This window comes from Enhydra lutris, unplaced genomic scaffold (assembly GCF_002288905.1).
Source record: "Enhydra lutris kenyoni isolate GAN:26980312 unplaced genomic scaffold, ASM228890v2 scaffoldscaffold3, whole genome shotgun sequence".
NCBI classification, from domain to species: Eukaryota; Metazoa; Chordata; class Mammalia; order Carnivora; family Mustelidae; genus Enhydra; species Enhydra lutris.
The window spans coordinates 71,014,470-71,035,324 of NW_019154087.1; the positions used below are offsets into that span (position 1 = coordinate 71,014,470).

The 20,855-nt window shown below is 45.0% G+C and overlaps 1 protein-coding gene across 1 annotated transcript in view; it reads right to left on the reverse strand.

Annotated features, from left to right (window-relative positions):
- LOC111156412 (adrenoceptor alpha 1A) overlaps positions 1–12,359 on the reverse strand; it is a 109,721-nt gene extending 97,362 nt beyond the window's left edge. The window contains exon 1 of the mRNA XM_022517293.1: positions 11,473–12,359. Coding sequence (XP_022373001.1) covers positions 11,473–12,355 — 883 coding nt within the window. The 5' untranslated portion in view covers positions 12,356–12,359. The remainder of the gene's footprint in view (positions 1–11,472) is intronic.
- Between the last annotated feature and the right edge of the window lie 8,496 nt (positions 12,360–20,855).

The following is a 20,855-nucleotide window of genomic DNA, read 5'->3' on the forward strand; positions in this document are numbered from 1 at the left end:
GGATTTGTGTGTGGTGTGGGTTGGTGGTGGACAGGGTTTTTCTGGAAAAAGGAATGTGCAAGGATGGACAAGATAATTTTGAAAAAGAATTTTCATCCAGGGGCCTTAAACCAAAAAATGTTAAAATGTATTATGAAACCATAATAACTAAAATAGTGTACAGAACTGTCAAATTACTGTGATGTACATCTGAAATATACATAATATTTACTATAATCTAATATCATATATAAAATTATGTTATATATTATACATAAAAATATAAATATACTATATGATAAGTATGATATTTATGTCATAAATACAAATATTATATGTTATATGTCAACCATACTCAATAAAAAAAGAGTAAAAATTTTTTTTTAAAAAGATTTTATTTATTTGAGAAAGAGACAATGAGAGAGAGCAAGAGCGAGTAGAAGGTCAGAGGGAGAAGCAGACTCCCCGTGGAGCTGGGAGCCCGATGCGGGACTCGATCCTGGAACTCTGGGATCATGACCTGAGCCGAAGGCAGTCGTACAATCAACTGAGCCACCCAGGCGTCCCAAAAAAAAGAGTAAAAATTTTTAAATGAAAAAAAAAAAATAGTGTGGCTCCAATACTAGAGCAGAGAGATGTAAATTATGGAACAGAAGTGGGAGTCCCAAGATTCTTTTTAATATAACAAAGGTGGTTTTCCAAGTAAGACAAGAAAGGATAGATTATTCACTAAATCTTTTAAGAACATGTGGGTGGCTCAGCTGGTTAAGCGTCTGCCTTCAGCTCAGGTCATGTTCCAAGGGTCCTGGGATCGAGCCCCGCATCGGGCTCCCTGCTTAGCAGAAAGCCTGCTTCTCTCTCCCTCTGCCTGCCACTCTGCTTACTTGTGTTCTCTCTCTATCTCTCTGTCAAATAAATAAATAAAATCTTTAAAAAAGAAAGAACAAAAACAAAAAAAGAACCCCTGGCTTAAAAAATAAAAGAATATCTGGCTAACCATCAAAATCAATATGGTTAGACATCACTGACCAAAGTACAAAAATAAATTTCAGTTGGATGACAAATGATGCCCTAAAAGAACAGGGGGAAAACAGAGGTTATCTAACTGGCATTGGGGAACATCTCTCCAAGCATCCTCAGGAAGGCACAATTCATAAAGAATTAGATTAAAATATGTGACCACATAAAAAATGTTAAATGTCCATATATTTGCAAAAACCACAAAAATAATAAAATGTGAAAAAAAAACCAATGGAAAGCATAGTTGCTAAATACATGCAAGAATTATATTATTAAATACTCCTCATCTTTATTCCCTTTTTTGTAAACCTCTCTGTCTCTCTGTCTGAAATCCATTTGCCATTCCACAGAAGGTGGATGCCACCCTGGGAAGGCAGAAGACATGGTTCAGAGGAATGTCCTATTTAGCCAGAAAAAGGAAGGGAATGTCTTCCCCATCTACCTTCTATAGGTGGACTGTGGGGGGAAAAGGGGAAGAAGGTAATGAAAAGAGGCAGCTGGGTGTTCTGAGCTCCCCTCTCAACGGACCTCGAGGCATTTAAGACAAAGGTGGGAGTGAAAGTGATTTTTCCCACTCTCCATTCTGGGTATCTGGGAGATGCCACATGACAGCTACCACACCGTGAAAGTTATAGCCGGCACAGGGGCAGAGAGCAAACCTGGTCAAAACGCTAGTGTGATGTGGTGCGGTGTGTGTGCTGCGTGTGGCATGGTATGTTATGTGTGGTATCTATGGTGTGGTATGGTATGTGCAGTATGGTGTGGTATGGTACAGTATGGGTGTGGTATGTGTGGTGTGGTGTATGTGGTATGTGTGTGGTGTGGGGTGTGGTTTGTATGGTGTGGTATGGTGTGGTGTGTGTATGGTGTGGTATAGTGTGTGTGGTGTGATGTGGTATGGTGTGTGGTGCTGTGTGGTACAGTGTGGTACGGTGTGGTATGGTGTGTGTGATGTGTGTGGTGTGGTGTGGTATATGTGGTGTGTGTAGTGTGGTGTATTGTGGTGTGTATGGAGTGTGGGGTGTGGTGTGTGTGTTGTGGTGTCATGTAGTGTGTGTGGTGTGGAAGGAACTCATGGGGATCTCCAGGTCTCTCAAGGGATAAGGGGTGAAACATTGTGGAGGATTTCAGCTCAGGAGCAAGAGATGACCACGGGGGGCTCTAGGGACAAAGTGATTCCCTGGGTCATCAAGCGGGACAATGGGCCACAACGAACAGCCTCAGACTCATCAGAGGATAACTAGTGCTTAGTCACTAGACTATACCATCCTCCCCAAAGCAGGACACCAAAAATCACACTAAGTGTCAGCCAAGGGTCCTAATTTCCTCTCCACATACCCAGGAGATCGTGTGAGCCCCTCAACCTGGTCAACAACTTAGCAGGCAAATCTGTATGGCTTGTGTTACTTCAAAGAGACTAAGGATATAAAGACGCTGCTTAAACGATGGGATCAGGCTGAGCTTGTTGAATTTGACTAAAAGCGTGTGTGTGTGTGTGTGTGTGTGTGTGTGTGTATTTCCATGGAGTTCATGAAAAAGATCACATCACTTCATGGAAAATAAAGAAGCTACATTTTCTCAGCAATATCTGGTTATAGCATGAGAAAAAAACTGGCAACCCAGTATATACTATAAATAAGTGATTAATATCTTCAATGTATAAAATGAGCTTACAAATAGAAAAGAAATAAAAATAAATGGCTTTATAAAAAGCAGCGAAAATGCAGACAAGTAATTTTGCATTACAAAAGTCAAAATACAAATGACTATAAGAATACAGGAGGAAATTTTTCAAATAGCAAAGAAATATACAACTTAAAAATGAGAAGCCGTGATGCAAGCCTCCAGCGAGCAAACCAAACAGCATGAAAATACAGGGAACCTGCAAGACAAGGAAAGTGGATCCTCCCATCCGAACCTGAAACCACGGGGCAAGAAAACATAGCAAAGCCTTCATCCTTAAATGCTGTCTCCTTCAAAGTAATGACTTGCCTGTCTGTAGCCTAATTTGAGAGTCGGCTATTGTTCAAAGCATTGTTGGAACTCATTCTAGATGTTTTCTGGGCCTGCAGCACATTCTTCTGAATATGACATTAAATCTTCATTAACAGTTTCGTCTCGTGGAAAGAGCCAGAATTAATTTAAAGCCAAGTCTGCTTATACTATTTGTGATCAGAGAAAGGTTTTCTCATAAATCTGTGCCAGAGGCAATGACAAGGAGGAATTCCAGAACTATGTAGCAGCTCACGAAAATAACTATTTGCCACCACAGGTGGGAAGGATGACGCCTGGTAGGACATGGCTCAACCTGTCCTGTATAAAGGTCTCCCACTGGCCTGTCCACAGTCCTCTTTCCACAAAGCCTCTGACAGTCTGAAATACAGGCTTGGTCATGTCACCCTTGTTCCTGGTCAAAAACTCATAAAATGGCTCGAAGAGCCTATCTGGTCTGGTTCCTTTCTCTCCAGCTTCATTCATTACCAGCTCTCTCACACACCTTCGTTCTGGCCACACCAGCCAACAGTCTTGTCTTTTGTGTGTGTGTTTGTTTTTTCAGTACATGAAGGGGACAGGCTGTGTCTATCCAGTGGCAAAGGAAGGACAAAGGATTTTGGACTTGTTCACTGAATGCAACCCCTTTCCCCCATTGCCTCAGAGCTTGGGGGAACATTTGTGGGTCATATGCCCACAAGATAGAGCAGAGGCTGACTGAGAGAGAAAATGCAAGTGTGAGCAAATGTTAAGTGGTGAATCTAGTGAAGGACAGACAAGTGGTCATCGTACTTTCTTGCAATTTTTCTGTGTGTTTGAGATTTTTCAGCATCAAGTTTGGGAAGAAGAGAGGAGTCTCAAATATTCTTAACAATTTGTTCTGAAATTAGGGGGAAGAAAACATCAGTGGAAAGTAAACCCATCCTATAGATCTCACCAGGTTATTGAGAACCCTTCCATTCATGTCTTAAAGAATAAGATCTACGTGGCCCCCATGCTCAACACACAACAAAAATGATAAGTTTTCTAGAAAAGGCATCACGAAACCATGGGCGGAAAGAATTAACACACAGCAGATGGGGGAATGTCCATGAGGATTTTCCAGACAGCTAACCTTTTCGGAGTCCTGACCCATTCTGTACCCCCCATCCCACCCCATCACCCTTGCAGCCACCGAGCATCTCCCCATGATGCACATCTTGGCTCAAAGGTCAGGCCCTCCTTTGCAGCAAGCCTTTTCTGCCCTCCCTGCTCAGGGTCATTCTTATCCACAGTATATGTTTTCATGGTACCACCTACATTCTCTTCACTGTACACAGTTTGGTTTTTTTAATCAGACATTATCTGATCCAAAGAGATTAGAAGCCTGCGGGAAGGCGAGGATCCAGACTCTTTTTACTTGGTGCATGGCATAAAGCCCAGCATATCGGAAATTCTCAATAAAAAACTAGCAGATGAAAGAGAAATGTTATTTGATATGCTTGTGAGAAAGATGTGCTGCAAGATGGTCAAAATAACCCTCCCTCCCTCTGTGCATTCACCAGTTGCTCATCAGGACATCAAGCTATGTCCTTCCCCCTTGCACCTGTGTGGGCCTTATAACTTGTTTTCACTGCAGAATGAGACAGCAGTGACACTGGGCCAGTTCTAGCTCTTCAAAGGCCTGGCAGTGTCTGTCCTGGCTCTCTTGGAAAGAATTACCTTGCTGTAAGAAAGGTGGTCTAATCCAAATGGCCAAAAGACACATGAAAAAGTGCTCCACATCACTGGAATCAGGGAAATACAAATCGAAACCACAATAAGATACCACCTCACACCAGTCAGAATGGCTAAAATTAACAAGTCAGGAAACGACAGGTGTAAGCGAGGATGCGAGAAAGGGAAACCCTCCTACACTGTATGGAATGCAAGCTGGTTGCAGCCACTCTGGAAAACAGCATGGCGGATCCTCAAAAGTTGAAAAATAGAGCTACCCTAAGACCCAGCAATCACACTACTGGGTATTTACCCTAAAGATACAAATGTAGTGATCCGAAGGGGCACGTGTACCTGAATGTCTATAGCAGCAATGTCCACAATAGCCAAACTGTGGAAAGAACCTAGATGTCCATCAACAGATAAGTAGATAAAGAAGGCATGGTATATATATATATATATATATATATATATATAATGGAGTACTATGCAGCCATCAAAAGAAACGAAATCTTGCCATTTGCAACAATGTGGATGGAACCAGAGGGTATTACGCTGAGCAAAAGAAGTCAATCAGAGAAACACAATTATCATATGATCTCCCTGATATGAGGAATTTGAAAGGCAGGGCAAGGGGTTGTGGGTGGAAGGGAGGGAAAATGAAACAAGATGGGACCGGGGAGGGAGTCAAGCCATAAGAGACTCTTAATCTCAGGGAAAAAAATGAGGGTTGTTAGAGGGGACAAATGGGGTGGCTGGGTTAGGGACATCGTGGATAGTATGTGCTATGGTGAATGCTGTGAACTGTGTAAGCCTGATGATTCACAGACCTGTACTCCTGAAGAAAATGATACATTATATATTAATGAAGAAAGAAAAAGAAAAAGAAAGAAAGAAAAAGAAAGAAAGAAAGAAAGAAAGAAAGGAAGGAAGGAAGGAAGAAAGAAAGGAAAAGGAGAAAGAAAAAGGGAAGGGAAGGGAAGAGAAGGGAAGGAAGGAAGGGAAAGGAAGGAAGGAAAAAGGGAGGAAGGGAGGGAGGGAGAAACTTGGGTGTATAACCACTGGAGGAAGAGAGGGCCGCCAATTCTGAGAGGCAGCCCCAATGGTCAGATAGATGTACTGGGCTTTGACTCATCCCTGTCCCACAGAATCGTGAGCTATAAAACATTTGTTGCTTTAGGCTACTATGTTTTGGGATGGTTTGTGGTAGAGCCAGAGTAACTAAGAAACTGGCCTCCTATCTCAAAATTGTAGCAACTCTTAGATTATCTTCACACCGTTATCTCTAAGAGGTCAACCTTCCCCATGAGGAATCAGGGCCTGATCTCTTCCCATCTATAGCAAAGCAACCCAATGTCTGGTTATTTGGGGCATCCAAAAGAGTCGTTATATGTCATTTATCTGTCATCATCTGCACTCAGCCTTCTTCCTTGTCCTGTCTCACGCATCACCATCTGGAACTTAGAGATACATTTCATTGTGCAGATTTCCAGCTTCACTAGAGTAGGGATTTTGTTCTTGTCTTTTTCTGCAGCGATTCTCTAGCTACCTGGCCCATAGTGGATGCTCCATGAAATTTTGCTGAACGAATGAATCCTTCTTTGCCTCACTGCTTCTATCCAGTAAGCCCCTTGCCAGCTCTGCCTCCCCTCAAACACCCCATTTTAAAACACATTCTTCCTCCTTACTGCCACATGGTCCACCATCTTTTTAATTTTAACATAAATATCAAATATTCTATGTCCACAGGAGCCACAGCTCAGCCCAACACTGCCTCCTTTGACTCAGAGGTAACAGCAATGAATAGGTCCAGCAATAATGCCCACTTTGTCCTGAAATCAGAGAACCAGAGTTCTGACACACCAATACATTCAGTAAGTGTTGTCCCCATCTTCCCTTTCTTTTCGACTTTTCCCACCCGGCCCAATGACTCTGGAACTGGCAGGCTCTAGACCAAGGAATGAAACAAGCAAAGACGATACCCACTCTAGGAAAGCTGGAGCTCCCCAGAAGATGTATTTTTCACCCTTCCTTCTTTTGCCTTCCTATTCTCCCTATTCAGCTCCATGATCAAAACCTGGCTTTTCCACAGTCACCGATAACTGCCTCAGAGGTGACGTCCCTCCTTACAAGGGGTTCTGACTCAACATTTTCACCAAACACTGAGGAGGCAAAAAGAAAACAAGACTTGAGGGTGGGCAAGTCAATCTCTACCGGCAATCACGCTACTCAGTCCAGTCCGACAACTAGCCCGGCCTTGATGGTTGGAGCTGGGGAGAAGGGAAGTGTGGAGGTGCTGGGGAGCCCTCTCAACAGGGTAGAGGAGCAGCCTTCGGCCACGGAAGAGTGCTCACTCACTATCCTGGGCCGCTTCCTGCACTTGTGGGCGCTTTGCTCCTCGGCTTCGTACACCGTGTGCGCGTCCCTGCCTGGCTTCGTTTCGGACCCCGCTGTCCTCTGACAGCCTAGCTCGGACTGATAATCTCTGCTTCCCAAGACAGCGCTTGTCATACTTAAGAGCTTGTGTCCATTGTGTCTGAAAATCTCATGGCATATTTATTCTTTGGTTCACATTTTGCATGAAAAATGTCCTTAAAACAGTTACTAAAAACAAATAACATCTCACTGATGGCCCAGCAGAAGTAGTGTAGGCTTCAAGTCCCCGCTCAGTCAACAGTGGCACTTCTAGAAGTCTCCACAGTGACCTCCAGACACAGTTCACGGTGATATTCTTTTGCACTTCGAATACCACTTCATAGGCTTGCGGTAATTGTTCCTAATTTGTTTCCTTAACTAGACTGTGCCTCCCTTGAGGGTTGGGAATGTGCTTTATTCATCTTTTTGCTCTAACTCAGTGCCTGGTACTTACTATACAGTCAATCCATCCTGGAAGAAATAGTCTCTTGCTCAGACGGTGGCATGGAGAAACTCTGGACCACAGATCCTGGTAGGTTCAGGGACCTCCTTCCGACTGAACAGCCCGGTCAGACTGCCAACTGTACGTTTTCAATTTCCTTCCTGCCACGCTGCATTATTGGGATTTAAAGGAGGCCCAGTGATTCTGGGTGCTGTTGTCTTACCATGGCTTCCTGCCACTGTAACCCCTCACCTCAAAGTTCCTAATTCCCCAGGAGAGCAGATCCAAGAGGGAGGCCATGGTTAGACGAGAGTTCCCTTTGGTTCACTCTCTGAATCTCTGTGACTCCTAATCTGTCCCAGTTCATGCCCTTACTGTGGTTCCTGACCCTCTGCCTCTTAGCTATTGGGGAGGGACACCAGCCTTCTTGACTGGTCTTCCTTTCAATTTATGACTATAAATCTCAAATATGTCCGTAGGACTTTCTGGGAACGCTATGAAATTTCCATCATCTATTTACGCCCTCGCCTCAAAGATTAATATTTCACATCTTCTTTTGCTCCTCAAACCAACGTCACGTTCTATGCCTTCTTCACCTGTAGCTGATGACCTTGCTTTTGATTAGGTCAAAGGCATGAATACACTCTGAAGAGCTGATTACCTCTTCTCCTACGTGTCTGCTCGTCTCTGTGCTTACAGACCCCGGCTTCTCCCTCGCTTCTCAACACTCCACTTGGGCACTGAATCCCACCTCCTCCCTCAACTACACCATCAGCAACTCTACTCTATCGTTCCGTCAGAATATACACATGGTATCCTATCCCCCACCTTTTGAAATTCTCTCTAGATCCTTCCGGCTCTCCTCTATTTCCCTGCTCCACTGTCTAGAAAAGACTTTCCCAAGAGTTGTCTCTTTTCACTGCTCTCACTTCATCTTTCATTCTCTCTAGGAAGCACAAAGTCAGGCTTTTGTCTCCCTCACTCTACTGAGACTGTTATCCTCAAAGTCCTCATGTCCTCATATCCGCAAGGACCTCCTCCACATGGCCAAGTCCAATGTTGATTCCCAGCCCTCCTCTGACTTGGCCGAGCAGCTGCCTGTGACACAGCTCAATACTTTTGCCTTCTTGAAACATTTCCATTTGGCTTTGGGAACAATGCAGTCTCCTGGTTTTCCTACCTCCCTGCCCACTCTTTCTCAACTTCTTCTGCTAGTTGGTTCTCCTCTTCTTCCAGGCCCTCAAATACCAGAATGCCATGGGTTCTGTTCTTATCTCTTCTTTCTCTCCATATGTCCTCCCTTGTAGACCCGTCCACTTCTGTGGCTTTAAGTATGTTGCTGTGTCCCCAGTTTATAGGGTGCCCCAGCTGCCCCTCTCAGCTTGGAGCTCATGCATCCAACTGCCTGCCACTTGGCATCTCTACTTAGATGGTGAACAGACACTTCTTAGCAGGGCTACACAGAATAAACACTTGTGCTTCCCACTCCTGCCAGCCCCTAACAACTCCATCATTCTCTAGTTTTCAGCCAGACGCACTATTGCTCACCCCGGTGCTTAGGCCCCAGAACCAAAAGTTATCTTTAATTCCTCTCTTTTTTCTCATACCCTATGTCCAAACTTGTCGGCTCCACCTGTGAAATAAGTCCTGAATGTGATCACATCTCACACCCCACCTGTTTTCCCCCAAGCGCTAGGCATCGCGACTTCTCCACCCTTGGCCGCTCTAACAGCCTCCCACCCAGTTTCCCTGCTTCCACTGTCGTTCCCCAAACAGCCCACTTTCGACCCAACAACCTGAATGATCCTTTAAAAATATAAAACTAGCCACTCCCCTGCTAAAACCTGTCTGAGGGGATGGCATCCCAATGCAATTGGAATAATAGGCAAATTCCACCGTGGCCTAAAAGATCCACGGCGCTCTGACCTCGTCTCCACAACACATTTTTGAACTTGTCTGCCCACACGTTCTCTGTAGTTCAGCCACTCTGGCCTCTTTGATCTCCCTTGAATAGGTCAGGCTACTTCCCATCTCTGGACTTGCCGTCCCTCTGCCCAAAAGGCCCTTCCGGACTTGGCAATGTTTGCTCCTCCATATCACTCCTCCGAGAGGACTCCTCTGACGACCCACCCCATTGCCCTACAAATCTTTATGCTCTTATCCTGCTTCCTTTTTTTTTTTTTTTTTTTTTTTTTTACTGCTTAGTAATCCTTGACTTCTTAAGGTGCATTCGTTTGTTTGTCTACCTCCCTTAAGAGAATGCAAACATTTTTCTGCCAAGGAGTTTGTCGCCTTGTTCAAACTACCCATCGAGAACCAGTGTTCAATGTAACAAGTGCCGTTTGAGCACACAGATGCACGAATAAACTTCAGGGGGAAGAGAGATGGGAGGCAGAAAGGCAGGGAAACCATGGCTCAGGCAGGGTGTTATTTAAATAAACTCAAAGCTGTGATGTACTTCCAGGAACAGAGTCAGCAATCATGATGGGCAGGCACCATGGAGAGCCAGCAAGCGGATTCAGGGGGGCCTCTTAAGCAGTCCCTCTAGAGAGAAATTTCTGCAATGATCAAAATGTTCAATATCTCTGCTGTCCCCAACAGGAGCCACTGGCCATGAGTGGCTATTGAGCACTTGAACTTTGGCTAGTGAGAATGAGGGACTGAATATTAATTATCTTTAATTTTAATTCGTATTAAACAGCCACATGCAGCTGGTGGCTATGGTATTAGCAAAGCTCTAGAACTTGAAGAATCGCTTCCCCCCACTTGGGATTTCAGAATAATAATGGAGGAGGAGAATGAAATAAAGAGCCTGGACAAATGAAGTTTTGAGTTGGCCTCAGAAACGAATAGCTGCTATTACAACACAGAGTTGCAAGTTAAAGTACTTTGAATGCATGCCACTTAAATTTCCCTTTAACTTGCGCTAGTCGAATTTTTACTAATTTTTATCTTTTTTTTTTTTTTTTTTTTGCTAGAGTTAGTGGACAAGCAATGCGTGGGTCTATATTTGAGCTCACAAACTAAAAATAGCAAACAACCATTTTGGGATCTCATGAAGGCCTCTCAGAGATAGATGACTAGTCCAAGTGGATCAGCTTGCTGATACTTACAATGTGCTAATTAGTTTTGACAATAGCTAATATGGCATTTGCAAAAATTGGATTTGTAACATTACTGTATTATTTTCAAACAGTGTCATCTGCAACTTTCAGAATGATCTTGGATAAGACTACTGTTCGTTTTAATACTAATAAAATAAAGGGGTAAGTATTCACTTATTGGAAACATTATGTTGAATTCTTTAAAGCTTAAATTCGTTTGGACACAAAATCATCTTTTTTTCCCCTTGCCAGTGGCTGGCCACACTTTCTTCCATACTCAGTCCAGAAAATAAAATTAACACAGATATAGAACATAAGCAGACCATTATGACTAACCCTTAGGAGTAATCTAATCTAATAATAAAATTACACATTTGTTCAGAATAAGTATGGTGCTTATTTTTAGGCCAAGAGAATTTTCAGTCCAAGCAGCAGAGGTGAAAGTGGCATTCCACAGCCCCTGCCTAAGTGTGTGCCCCAGACTCTGAGACTCCCAAGAAGAGGGATCTATTTAAATTAAACGCATGCTTAAAGGCATTAAGAAAAGTTGAAGTTCTTATTAAGGAGACCAATTAATCTGCTGGAAGCCACTTTACACTAGTTGAAAAAGTGCTCTAGGACATAATCATATAAATGAGACTGGGAGAAGAAAGGGAACTAAAATTCACTTTTCGACAAGGGAGCATTTTCCAAACTGCCCCCCACCCCCACCTCGGGCTTTGCTGTTTGAAATGCAGATTCTTTTTCTTTCCACCGACGCCCGTCCTTGACTTTGAGTTTGGGGTAGCAGAGGGGAGCAATTTAACAGGGTGTTTAAAGACTTACCAATGGGCATCACTAGGAAAAAAGGCAGCCAGCAGAGGACGAAGCAGCCCACCACGATGCCCAGGGTTTTGGCCGCTTTCTTCTCCCGGGAAAACTTGAGGAGCCTCACTGAGAAGTGAGTCTTGCTCTTGGAGCTGGACACCCCGGTGCCTCCTACTGGGACATTTTTCCGATGGATGCGGAGCGTCACCTGCTCCGAGTCCGACTTGTCGGTCTTGAGGCCAGACTTGAGGCCCCTGCTTTCCCTCTTGGCCACCACGTACACCCGACAATACATGACCAGGATGATGGTCAGCGGCACGTAGAAAGAGCCCAGCGCCGAGAAGAGCACGTAGCCGGGCTCCTCGGTGATCTGGCAGATGGTCTCGTCCTCCGGGGCAGGCTGCCTCCAGCCGAAGAGCGGCCCGATGGAGATGACGAGGGAGAGCGCCCAGACACAGAGCAGAGCCATGAGACCCCTCTTCTGGGTGACGATGGTGGGGTAGCGCAGCGGGTAGCTCACACCTATGTAGCGGTCGATGGAGATGATGCAGAGTCCCATGATGGACGCGGTGCAGCACAGGACGTCCACCGCCGCCCAGATATTGCAGAAAACCCTGCCAAAGGCCCAGTAGCCCAGGATCTCGAAGATAGCTGAGAAGGGCAGCACGGTGGAGGTGAGTAGGAGGTCGGCCACCGCCAGGTTGACGATGTAGTAGTGAGTGACCGAGTGCAGATGCCGGTGGCAGGCCACGGAGAGGATCACGAGGATGTTGCCCAGCACACCGAAAATGATGAGGCCCCCCAAGATCACTCCGAGCAGAATGGCCTTGGATATGTTCACCGGTGCCGACGGGTGGGTGCAGTTGGAACTGTCGGAGGCATTTCCAGAGAGAAACACCATGGTCCCAGCCGGGGCCGGCGAGGTCCGGCTTTCGAGAGCCACCCCCGGGCGAGGGCGGAGGCGGAAGCAGTGGAGCAGAGTCAAAAGGTCTCGGCTCAGGGGAGCCCTGCCCGCTGAGGTTAGCTGGGGGTGAGAGAGAGCGCGCGGGTGGGAAGCAACCCCGGCCTGCCGCGCAAACCCTCAGAAGGCCACGCAAAGGGGCAGGACGTTAAAGGCGACATGGCCGGGGGCGCGCTGAGCTACGCGCGGACCCTGTCCTCCCCGGGCGCTGGCCTCCGGCCCCAGCTCCCTTCCTACCCGAGGCTTGGCGTGAAGCTCGAGGAGGCAAGTTGCAAAATGCAGTCGCCGAATTACAGGGGCCGGCTTTTGCGTGCTGTCTGATCCGTCCTGGTTAGAATATTCAGCATTTTGCACGTTATTTAGAATTCAATAGTCTAGCGCCAGTCTCCCCGCAAACCACAATCAAGAACGGGTTTGCCGTCGACTCTCAAAGGCGGGGATCGCCAGCATCTGGGCGCTTCTGCCGGCCCGCAGTTACCCACAGGGTGACTGGCCCGCGGTGGACTCGGGCTACAAATGCAGCTTCTCCGCGCACAGGCCGGGGGAAGTGGATTTGAGATGTTGGCCAAGAGCGAGGCGGCTGCGGGTCGTTGTTTGCTTGCGTTCTCCTGAAAGAGCGCAAAGAGAAGGGCGGCGTGTGTACCAGGCGCCCGGGGGAGCGAGGCCAAACCCGGGCTCGACGGACCGTGGGCGGCGGCTGGGAGCCCCGCCGGCTCTGCGGTCCCGGAGCGGCGTGCCCCGCCGCAGCACAGGCGGCGCGCTAGAGGACCGCGCGCGGTGCCCCCGCCGCTGGGAACCTGCCCTGGCGCGTGTCCCGCGGCCTCCGAGATCCGAAGCAAACAAACCCCAAGCCGCCGCGGCCAATGATGAGCGGCCGCACAGCGAAATTAAAACCCCGCGAAGCTCGCGAGGCGGGACTGCGGCTGGTGTTGTGTGTGCGTGTGTGTGTGTGTGTGTGCGCGCGCGCGCGCGAGTGTGTGTAGCGTGGAGCCGAGTCGGTGAAAACTGGCGGTTGCCATTTAAACAGGTTGCTTCGCGGCCACCTGGAGGGGGCGGCCTGGGAGAGGGAACCGCAGCGGACCGGGGAACCGCAGGCCAGCCAGAGCCGCGCGCACGTTCACGCCCGAGTTATTCGCACTTGGGTGTGCAGTGCGCGCGGGTCTGTGGAGCAGCCCCGCCGGATCGAGAGCCAGGTCGCGAGCACAGCATGGCGGGCCCGAGGGCTGAACGCGACCCGAGTCGGTCCAGGAGCCCTTTTCAAGCCGCAGGTTCGGCCGGGCGGGAGGACTCGAGCCACACCCGGACCGGCCGCGCGGGTTCAGGCGAAGTGGTGGGGGGTGCAGGCGAAGTGGTGGGGAGGGCAGGCGCTCCTCTGCAGAAGGGGCTTTGCAAGTGGCGATCACTGCGGACTGGGTAGGCTTCAAAATCAGGCGGAAAAGTGGGCGCTTCGGTTTTCTGGGCTGGGGCCACGGTCTGTGTGAGAAACTTAGGTTTCCACGACTGCGAGCCGACCCCAGGGACTCAGGCAGGAATGCGAAGGGTGGGGGGACCCATCTTGCCTTCGAAGGACTCTGGCTGGGGTCGGGCCCTGAGGCGGGACCCCAGGGGCAAAGGCTATAGAGAAAAATCACAAGTTCAGGAGCTCACAGGTGGTACTAAAAGCAAGCAACTGCAGAAAGCCTCTTGCCTCTACCTCGGGGCGATAAATACGGGCTGAAAAACACACTTGTTAACTAGGAGGTAACTTTCTAAAATATGTAAGGGAATCAGGGTGGGGTGGGAATGGTGGTGTCACAGAGGATGAAAAAAGCGGGATGGGGGCGCTTAGGTAAAGTGCGGGTTCCGGCTCACCAGGAAACGAGGGAGCTGGGCCCTCACCCACCCGGCCCTCCTGGACGCCCGCGTCCTGCGCCGCCGCGCACTCACCTGGAGCGGGGTGCGGACCCGGGGTTCGGTCCCACGAGCAGCCCTGCCTCTCTGGGGGAAGAGGCGACCGTCTCACCAAGGAACCAATTCTTAGTTCTTCTGCACCCGCTGACTCACCCCTCCACCACAGAGGTCTTTAAGCTCCCAGCTCACTATCGCTTTACCTGCAGAATTTAAAATAAAGAGTGAAAATAGAAAAAAAAAAAAAATAGCCAAGCACTAACTCCACATTCACCCTTTAAATATTCAGCTCCCCGACATCAGCAAAGAATGGCAAGCAACTTTGCAGCTAGCTCTTGCTGACGTCACACAGGCAGTAGCCCCGGCGAGTACCGTAATCGGCTGTTTACCGTATTACTCTGCGGCAACAGGCAGAATGCGCATAGCCGTATTTTTTTTTCCCTCCCGCCTGTCCTGAGTGTATTAAGTTTTCGCTTTACTTTAAAAAGGTTTGTATGGGTGGGTGGCTGTGGGTGTGAGTGTGGGTGTGACTTTTATTTATAGTAAGTAACTTCTTTAAATGATGGGATTTTTAAAATAAAAGAAAAATTGACACTTGCCGGACAGATGTTACTGCATGTATGGTGTGTTCAAAGGAATGACCCAAAAGTTACATTTGAACAGCTTTATTCAATTAACACTTGGACTAGTTTCTGTTAAAATCAAGAAAAGCATATTGTTATGCCAAATACGCAGGTAAATTATATTATTTGCAGATGTTTTAAGATGAAAGTAAAATCAGATAACATTTAATAAATCTGATTGTAATAAAATTGTGATTCCAAGAAGATAAAGTGAGCATATCTAAACTTTATTAAATATGATCCATCTCTTATTTCTTTAGACAAATGAATTTAAAAAGCATTGTAGTGCCGCTGTAGTTTCTTACATGGTTTGGTGTTGGTAAAGTGCCACAAATTCTCTTGCAGTTCTTATAAGAAAATGTATTTTTCAAATGAATGTTAATTCTGTTACTTCTCTTTTAATTCTTGTTGATTCATTAAATAGTTGGCATATGACAAGCTGACATCACCAGTTTTATTTGCCTTTTTTTCTGGTAAATTCCATGTTCTGTTTACCTTGCAACTGAATAAAGCCATATGTGTTTTTGGAATATTGGGAAAATACTAAAATTTTCTGTACTCTGATTCCCACCTCCTACATCATCTGCTTTCATCTTTATTGATTTAGACAAAATACACTGTTCTTAGAATATTTACGGGTACCCCTAAACCTAGTAACAAAGAGAGAACTTTGACCTGTGGTATGCATTGGAATTCTCTCCCTTGAACAAAAGTTAATTGATATTGTTTTTTCCAAGGGGGTGTTTGGGAGGCTCTTTTATAGCAAAATACCTCTAATGCCTTGGAGGAATGCCCATGGAAAGATCAGGGAGTACTACTTCATTAAAAACCTAATATTTAGACTTCCTTTTCTCTTACACAAAATGACACCCACCTCCCCCATCTCTAGGGCTAGTACCTACACCTATCACATTTGATTAGACTTTAATATCATTTGATTGGACTCTAATATTATTTTAAAAATATATACAAAAATGGCTTGCTCATCCATAAACTGAATTTAAGGTTGTAGAAGAATAGTGGATAAGGATACAGGAAATCTGGCCTCACTCTAGTTAAGTAAATAAGTCTCTTTGGGACTCAGTACCCTCAGGTAGGGAGAACTGGACTATAATTCCCTGTAACCCTTGTATCTCATCCTCAAAGATGTATATAATGTATGTTCCTTAGGAATCCCATCCACCAGAGGAGATTGTTATTGTTTGATTTCATATTCATTAACCTTATACCATTGAAGGCGAGCTTTCTATTAAGATCTGTTCTACAGTAGATAAGGGAAGTAGTGTTATCAGCAAGAAAAGCAACCCCAAATTGCTCAGCTCTGCAAGGTTAGAATGTAACAAACTCTTTGGAACTCCCAGTCCTCCAGCCCCCTAAAAATAAGCATGCAAACCCTCCCTTCCCCCACCAGCTGGAGCCAAGGCTAAGGAGAGCTGCCTTTTTTTTTTTTTTCTTTCTTTCTTTTTTTCTTTTTTTTCTGGGTAGCTTGGTCCTTACACATTGCCTGGTAAGTCTTTCAAATCTGTCTCTCAGCCAGTGACATCAGTGTTTGTGACACTAACTCTCTGGAACCAGTTCTTCCTGGCTAACCAGACCCACAAGCAGGGAACTATCCATCTATGGGTTTTTTTTTTTTTTTAAGATTTTATTTATTTATTTATTTGAGAGAGAGAGAGAGAATGAGAGGGGAGAAGGTCTTAGGGAGAACCAGACTCCTCACGGAGCTGGGCTCATGACCTGAGCCAAAGGCAGTGGCTTGACCAACTTAGCCACCCAGGTGTCCCTGTGGGTTACTCTTTAAAAACTAGTTGAGGTGCATGTCCCAGAAGGTGTTGAGTTAGATCCATGGGGATGTGGGGTGAAGATAGAGTAGGCTTTAGAGTCATAAAGATGCTTCCCTGCACTCCTATAAGACCAGGGGCAAAACCCAGCTTTTCGGAACCTAGACTTATTAATTTTTAAAGGGGCACAATCAAACCCCCCAAGGTTGTTATGAGGACTGACTGAAATTATATCTCATGGAGTTTATCCATCCTCTTGTTAGTAATCTTATTAACCCTTACCTTTTCTGTTCATTTTGTGTGCTACTTTACACTGAAATACCAGAGTGGTCCCAATCTCACATTTAGCATGAGCATGATTCACTCAGCTGGAGAAATCTGCGCCATGACCTGAGAGTTACGCCCAAGCCCACTGCTATAAGCAAAGTGGCCCAACTAGGGGGCCTCCAGGGCTACTCCCCCTTTCTTCCCACTCCACCTTGTCCCACATCTTGAAGGGCCATGAAAATGTGTGCAAATACTACAGCTGTCCCTTGGCCTTTGGCCATGGTCTGTTCCATGACCTGCCTTTGAGAAAATAGGTCCAGGAAAAGAGGCCTAAGGCCCTGAAAGTGGTTGTGTGGCCATTTGGAGCAGAAGATTCTGGGTCCCAGAGCATAATCTAGAAAGAAGTGTGTGGGTTCCATTCAGAGATATTAACCTTCGTCCTGTAGTCTTATGGATTCTGGGATCTCTAAAGCCCCAAACCCAAATTAGGAGTCCTCTTGCCTTAACCTAAGGGTGCTACTCTCTAGACTTTGGGTGTAGTGGAAACTGAGAAATTCACTGCAGGGGAGGTTCAGGAAGGCTCATGGGAGGATACGGCTTGATGTAGGGCTTGCAGGATAAGCAGGAGTCAGATTGGTAGGCAGTGAGGAAAGCAAGTCAACAACAGCTGTACAACAGACTGCGTGTGTGTGTGTGTGTGTGTGTGTGTGTGTGTGTGTAGGTGTGCGCACTTGTGCATGTGTGTGCTTGTGTGTGTGCATTCAGAGATACTGGGGTCTAACTGGAGAAGAAGAGCTTGCAATCAATATATACCCCATAACTTTGGTTGGCAGAACCCTGTTAGTGACTCGTGAGAAACTCAGCAAGTATAGCAGAGTTTAAGAAGAAAAAAAAAAATCTGTCAATCATTATCTTAGAAGACAAGGCACCATGGAATTATGAGCTGGTTTCCCAGGCTTATGATTCCAAGTGACAAAGTAGAGGGCTTAATGTTAATATCTACCCAAAAGACCTGGCTTTTCAACTAATTCTCTTAAGGCTTAAAAAGTTAGAGTGGGAGGAAAATGAAAAACATTGCTCAGAATGATATTGATGCAGTATCAAGTCACAATTCTCTAAACAAGCATTGTGTTCTAATCTTTTATCGAACTGAGAAAACTGCACAGGGCACAGACACTACTGGGGGAAGCCTTGGATGGGATCATAATTCTGCCCTTGACATCATCCTGCTCACTGTTGTCCCTGGGAAAACGACTTGTTCCAAGTCTCATATGAGTCGTGGATCCCATCCCTAATGGTAGATTACAGCGGGAAGAGGGGGTCAAGTCAGTCTGTAGCTGGTCTGGGTAAATTATTTCTTTAAAACGATAAATCTTTGCTCTCGCATAGCAATATGTGAGTTATCAATCAAATTTGTCAAATATCCTCTAAAAGGGAGGTGAAACACCAAAATCAATATTTGTACCAAATGTAGAAATGCTTCATCTCATTTCTCCACCCTCTGGTGAACTTTTGTAGGCACATTAACATGCTTACTGACCTGTATTTCATTATAAAATACATGCTGATAAGAACACATTTTGTAAATCATTAAAATAAGACTTAGATGTAGTTCTGCCACTGGAGAAATAGTTACTGTTCAATATTTGATATTTTCCCATTTTTCCATGTGTGTGCATAATATAATACATATGCGAAATTGATTACATACATATATTTATGATGTATATATAATGTGTACATATTTGCGTTATATACAAAACTGTGATCATGTTGTATCTACCATTATATATCCTGCTTTTTCATTTAATGTTATTTTATGAACACAAACTCATATTATTAAATTTTTGCAAGAATATGATTTATAGTAACTGCATAGCAATTCCATTAGTATATGTGTCATAATAAATTTAACTATTTGGATATTTAGATTTCCCAAAGATGTCTGATTTAAACTTGTACTGTGATAAATACTCCTATATAATGTTTTACTCTAATTTTTCTTCCAATTAACTCTCATAAGTGAAATTAGAGGATCAAAATTTATGAACGTTTAAGAGATTATAATCTATCGCCTTCCAGAAAGTTTTACAGATGTAAATACAAAATGTAAACTCATAGCAGTGGTGTATGACAGAAAGTGTTTTCTGTTTTTTTTTTTTTTCTTTTTACTTCTGGCCAATCTTGAATATTTATAATACAATAGACAAGTACATAAATATATAAATGAAATAAACCTTAGTCAATTGGACAAGTAAGAAATATCTCATTTAAAAGTTCTTATTCTTGGGGCACCTGGGTGGCTCAGTGGCTTAAAGACTCTGCCTTTGGCTCAGGTCATAGTCCCGGGGTCCTTGGATCGAGCCCCATAACAGGCTCTCTGCTCGGCGGGGAGCCTGCTTCCTCCTCTCTCTCTACCTTCCTCTCTGCCTGCTTGTGATCTCCGCCTGTCAAATAGATAAATAAAATCTTAAAAAAATATTAAAAGTTCTTATTCTTTAATTGTGAGCATATGTTCATACATTTATTTGACATTTCCATTTATTTTGTGATCTGCTTGTCCATGTTTCTATCGGTCAGGATTTAGTCAGAAACTGATGTAGATATTTCAGGCAGGCAGTGATTTAACACAAGGAATTAGAGGCTTATAAGACAGTTAGAAAAGGTTAAGAAGCACACCAGGGAAAACTGATATTTGCTTTCAGGAAATCTGGAAGGACAGGAGTATCAGGAAACCACAATGATGAGCTTAGCTGCCTGAAGCATCAAGAACGTGCCGGATACCCAGAAGCTCCTGGCAAAACCTCCCAGGAGCTGTTGGCTGAAGCCTTCCTTCCCAGACAACACGGTCACGGAACAAACAGTGGCTTCCGCTTCACTTTTACTTTCAAAACCTGGTAGGAATTCCTTTCTTTGGTGGATTGTAACCAGAATCCTCCTGACAGAGATGCTTCCAGCCACTGAAATGCAGAGAAGAGCATAGAAGGGGGAAACGGGTCTGAGTGGACAATTCAGTATAATGTCCATTGCCCATTATTGTATTGGTATTTTCCCCTTTTATCTTACACGTTTGTAAAATCTCTTTATATATCATGTAACCGTAATAATGTACCCTCAGATCTCCTGCTACATAACTGGGCAGAACTGAATGACATTCTCAGATTTTGTCCTTCTGGATCCATCCCTGTGCTCATGCCATGCTTCTCTACAGGCTGCTCCCAACCAATGATTTGGCATGGCAAGGGTTCTAACACAGGCCCATTATCACTAGACACGTGATTTGTCAAATGCGAGGCTGTCTCAGGGACTTTCCATCAGTCAGCCACAACTTTCTTATAACTGGGCAACAGTCTAACACTTTTCTTTCCCCATCCTCCTCTCCTCCCCTCTGTTTTATAGGATTCTGACTTGGATTGTATTCCGAAGGATCTCCTTCTTCAACTCCTCCTTTTTCCTTCACAGGACTTTCCTCCAATAAATCTTTTGTATAATTAATAGTGGCCTCTCTTTTTTGAAGGATCTAAAATACACATTAAAGATTTCAGTCCTTGGGACATTTGTTGTCATTTCTTCCTGTCACATATATTTAAGGTAAAAGACTTTATAAATTTCTATAAAGAGAGAGGCTGTCCATGTAAGTTTTCTCATAATCAACAGAAAGTGACATATTTATACGTTGGCAACCTATGAATGTAATCTGCCCAGTATTTTGTACATATTTTATGGGAGTTTACTGATCAATGATTTTTCTTCATGGACAGAGTGTTTGACCTCATGAAAGGACCTAAAGGAGCTTCCTTATTCCTATCGACTCAAGGAATTTTCCTTCCATACTTAGGATTTCTGATAAGACTGAATTTAACCCATAATGAAGCATATGTG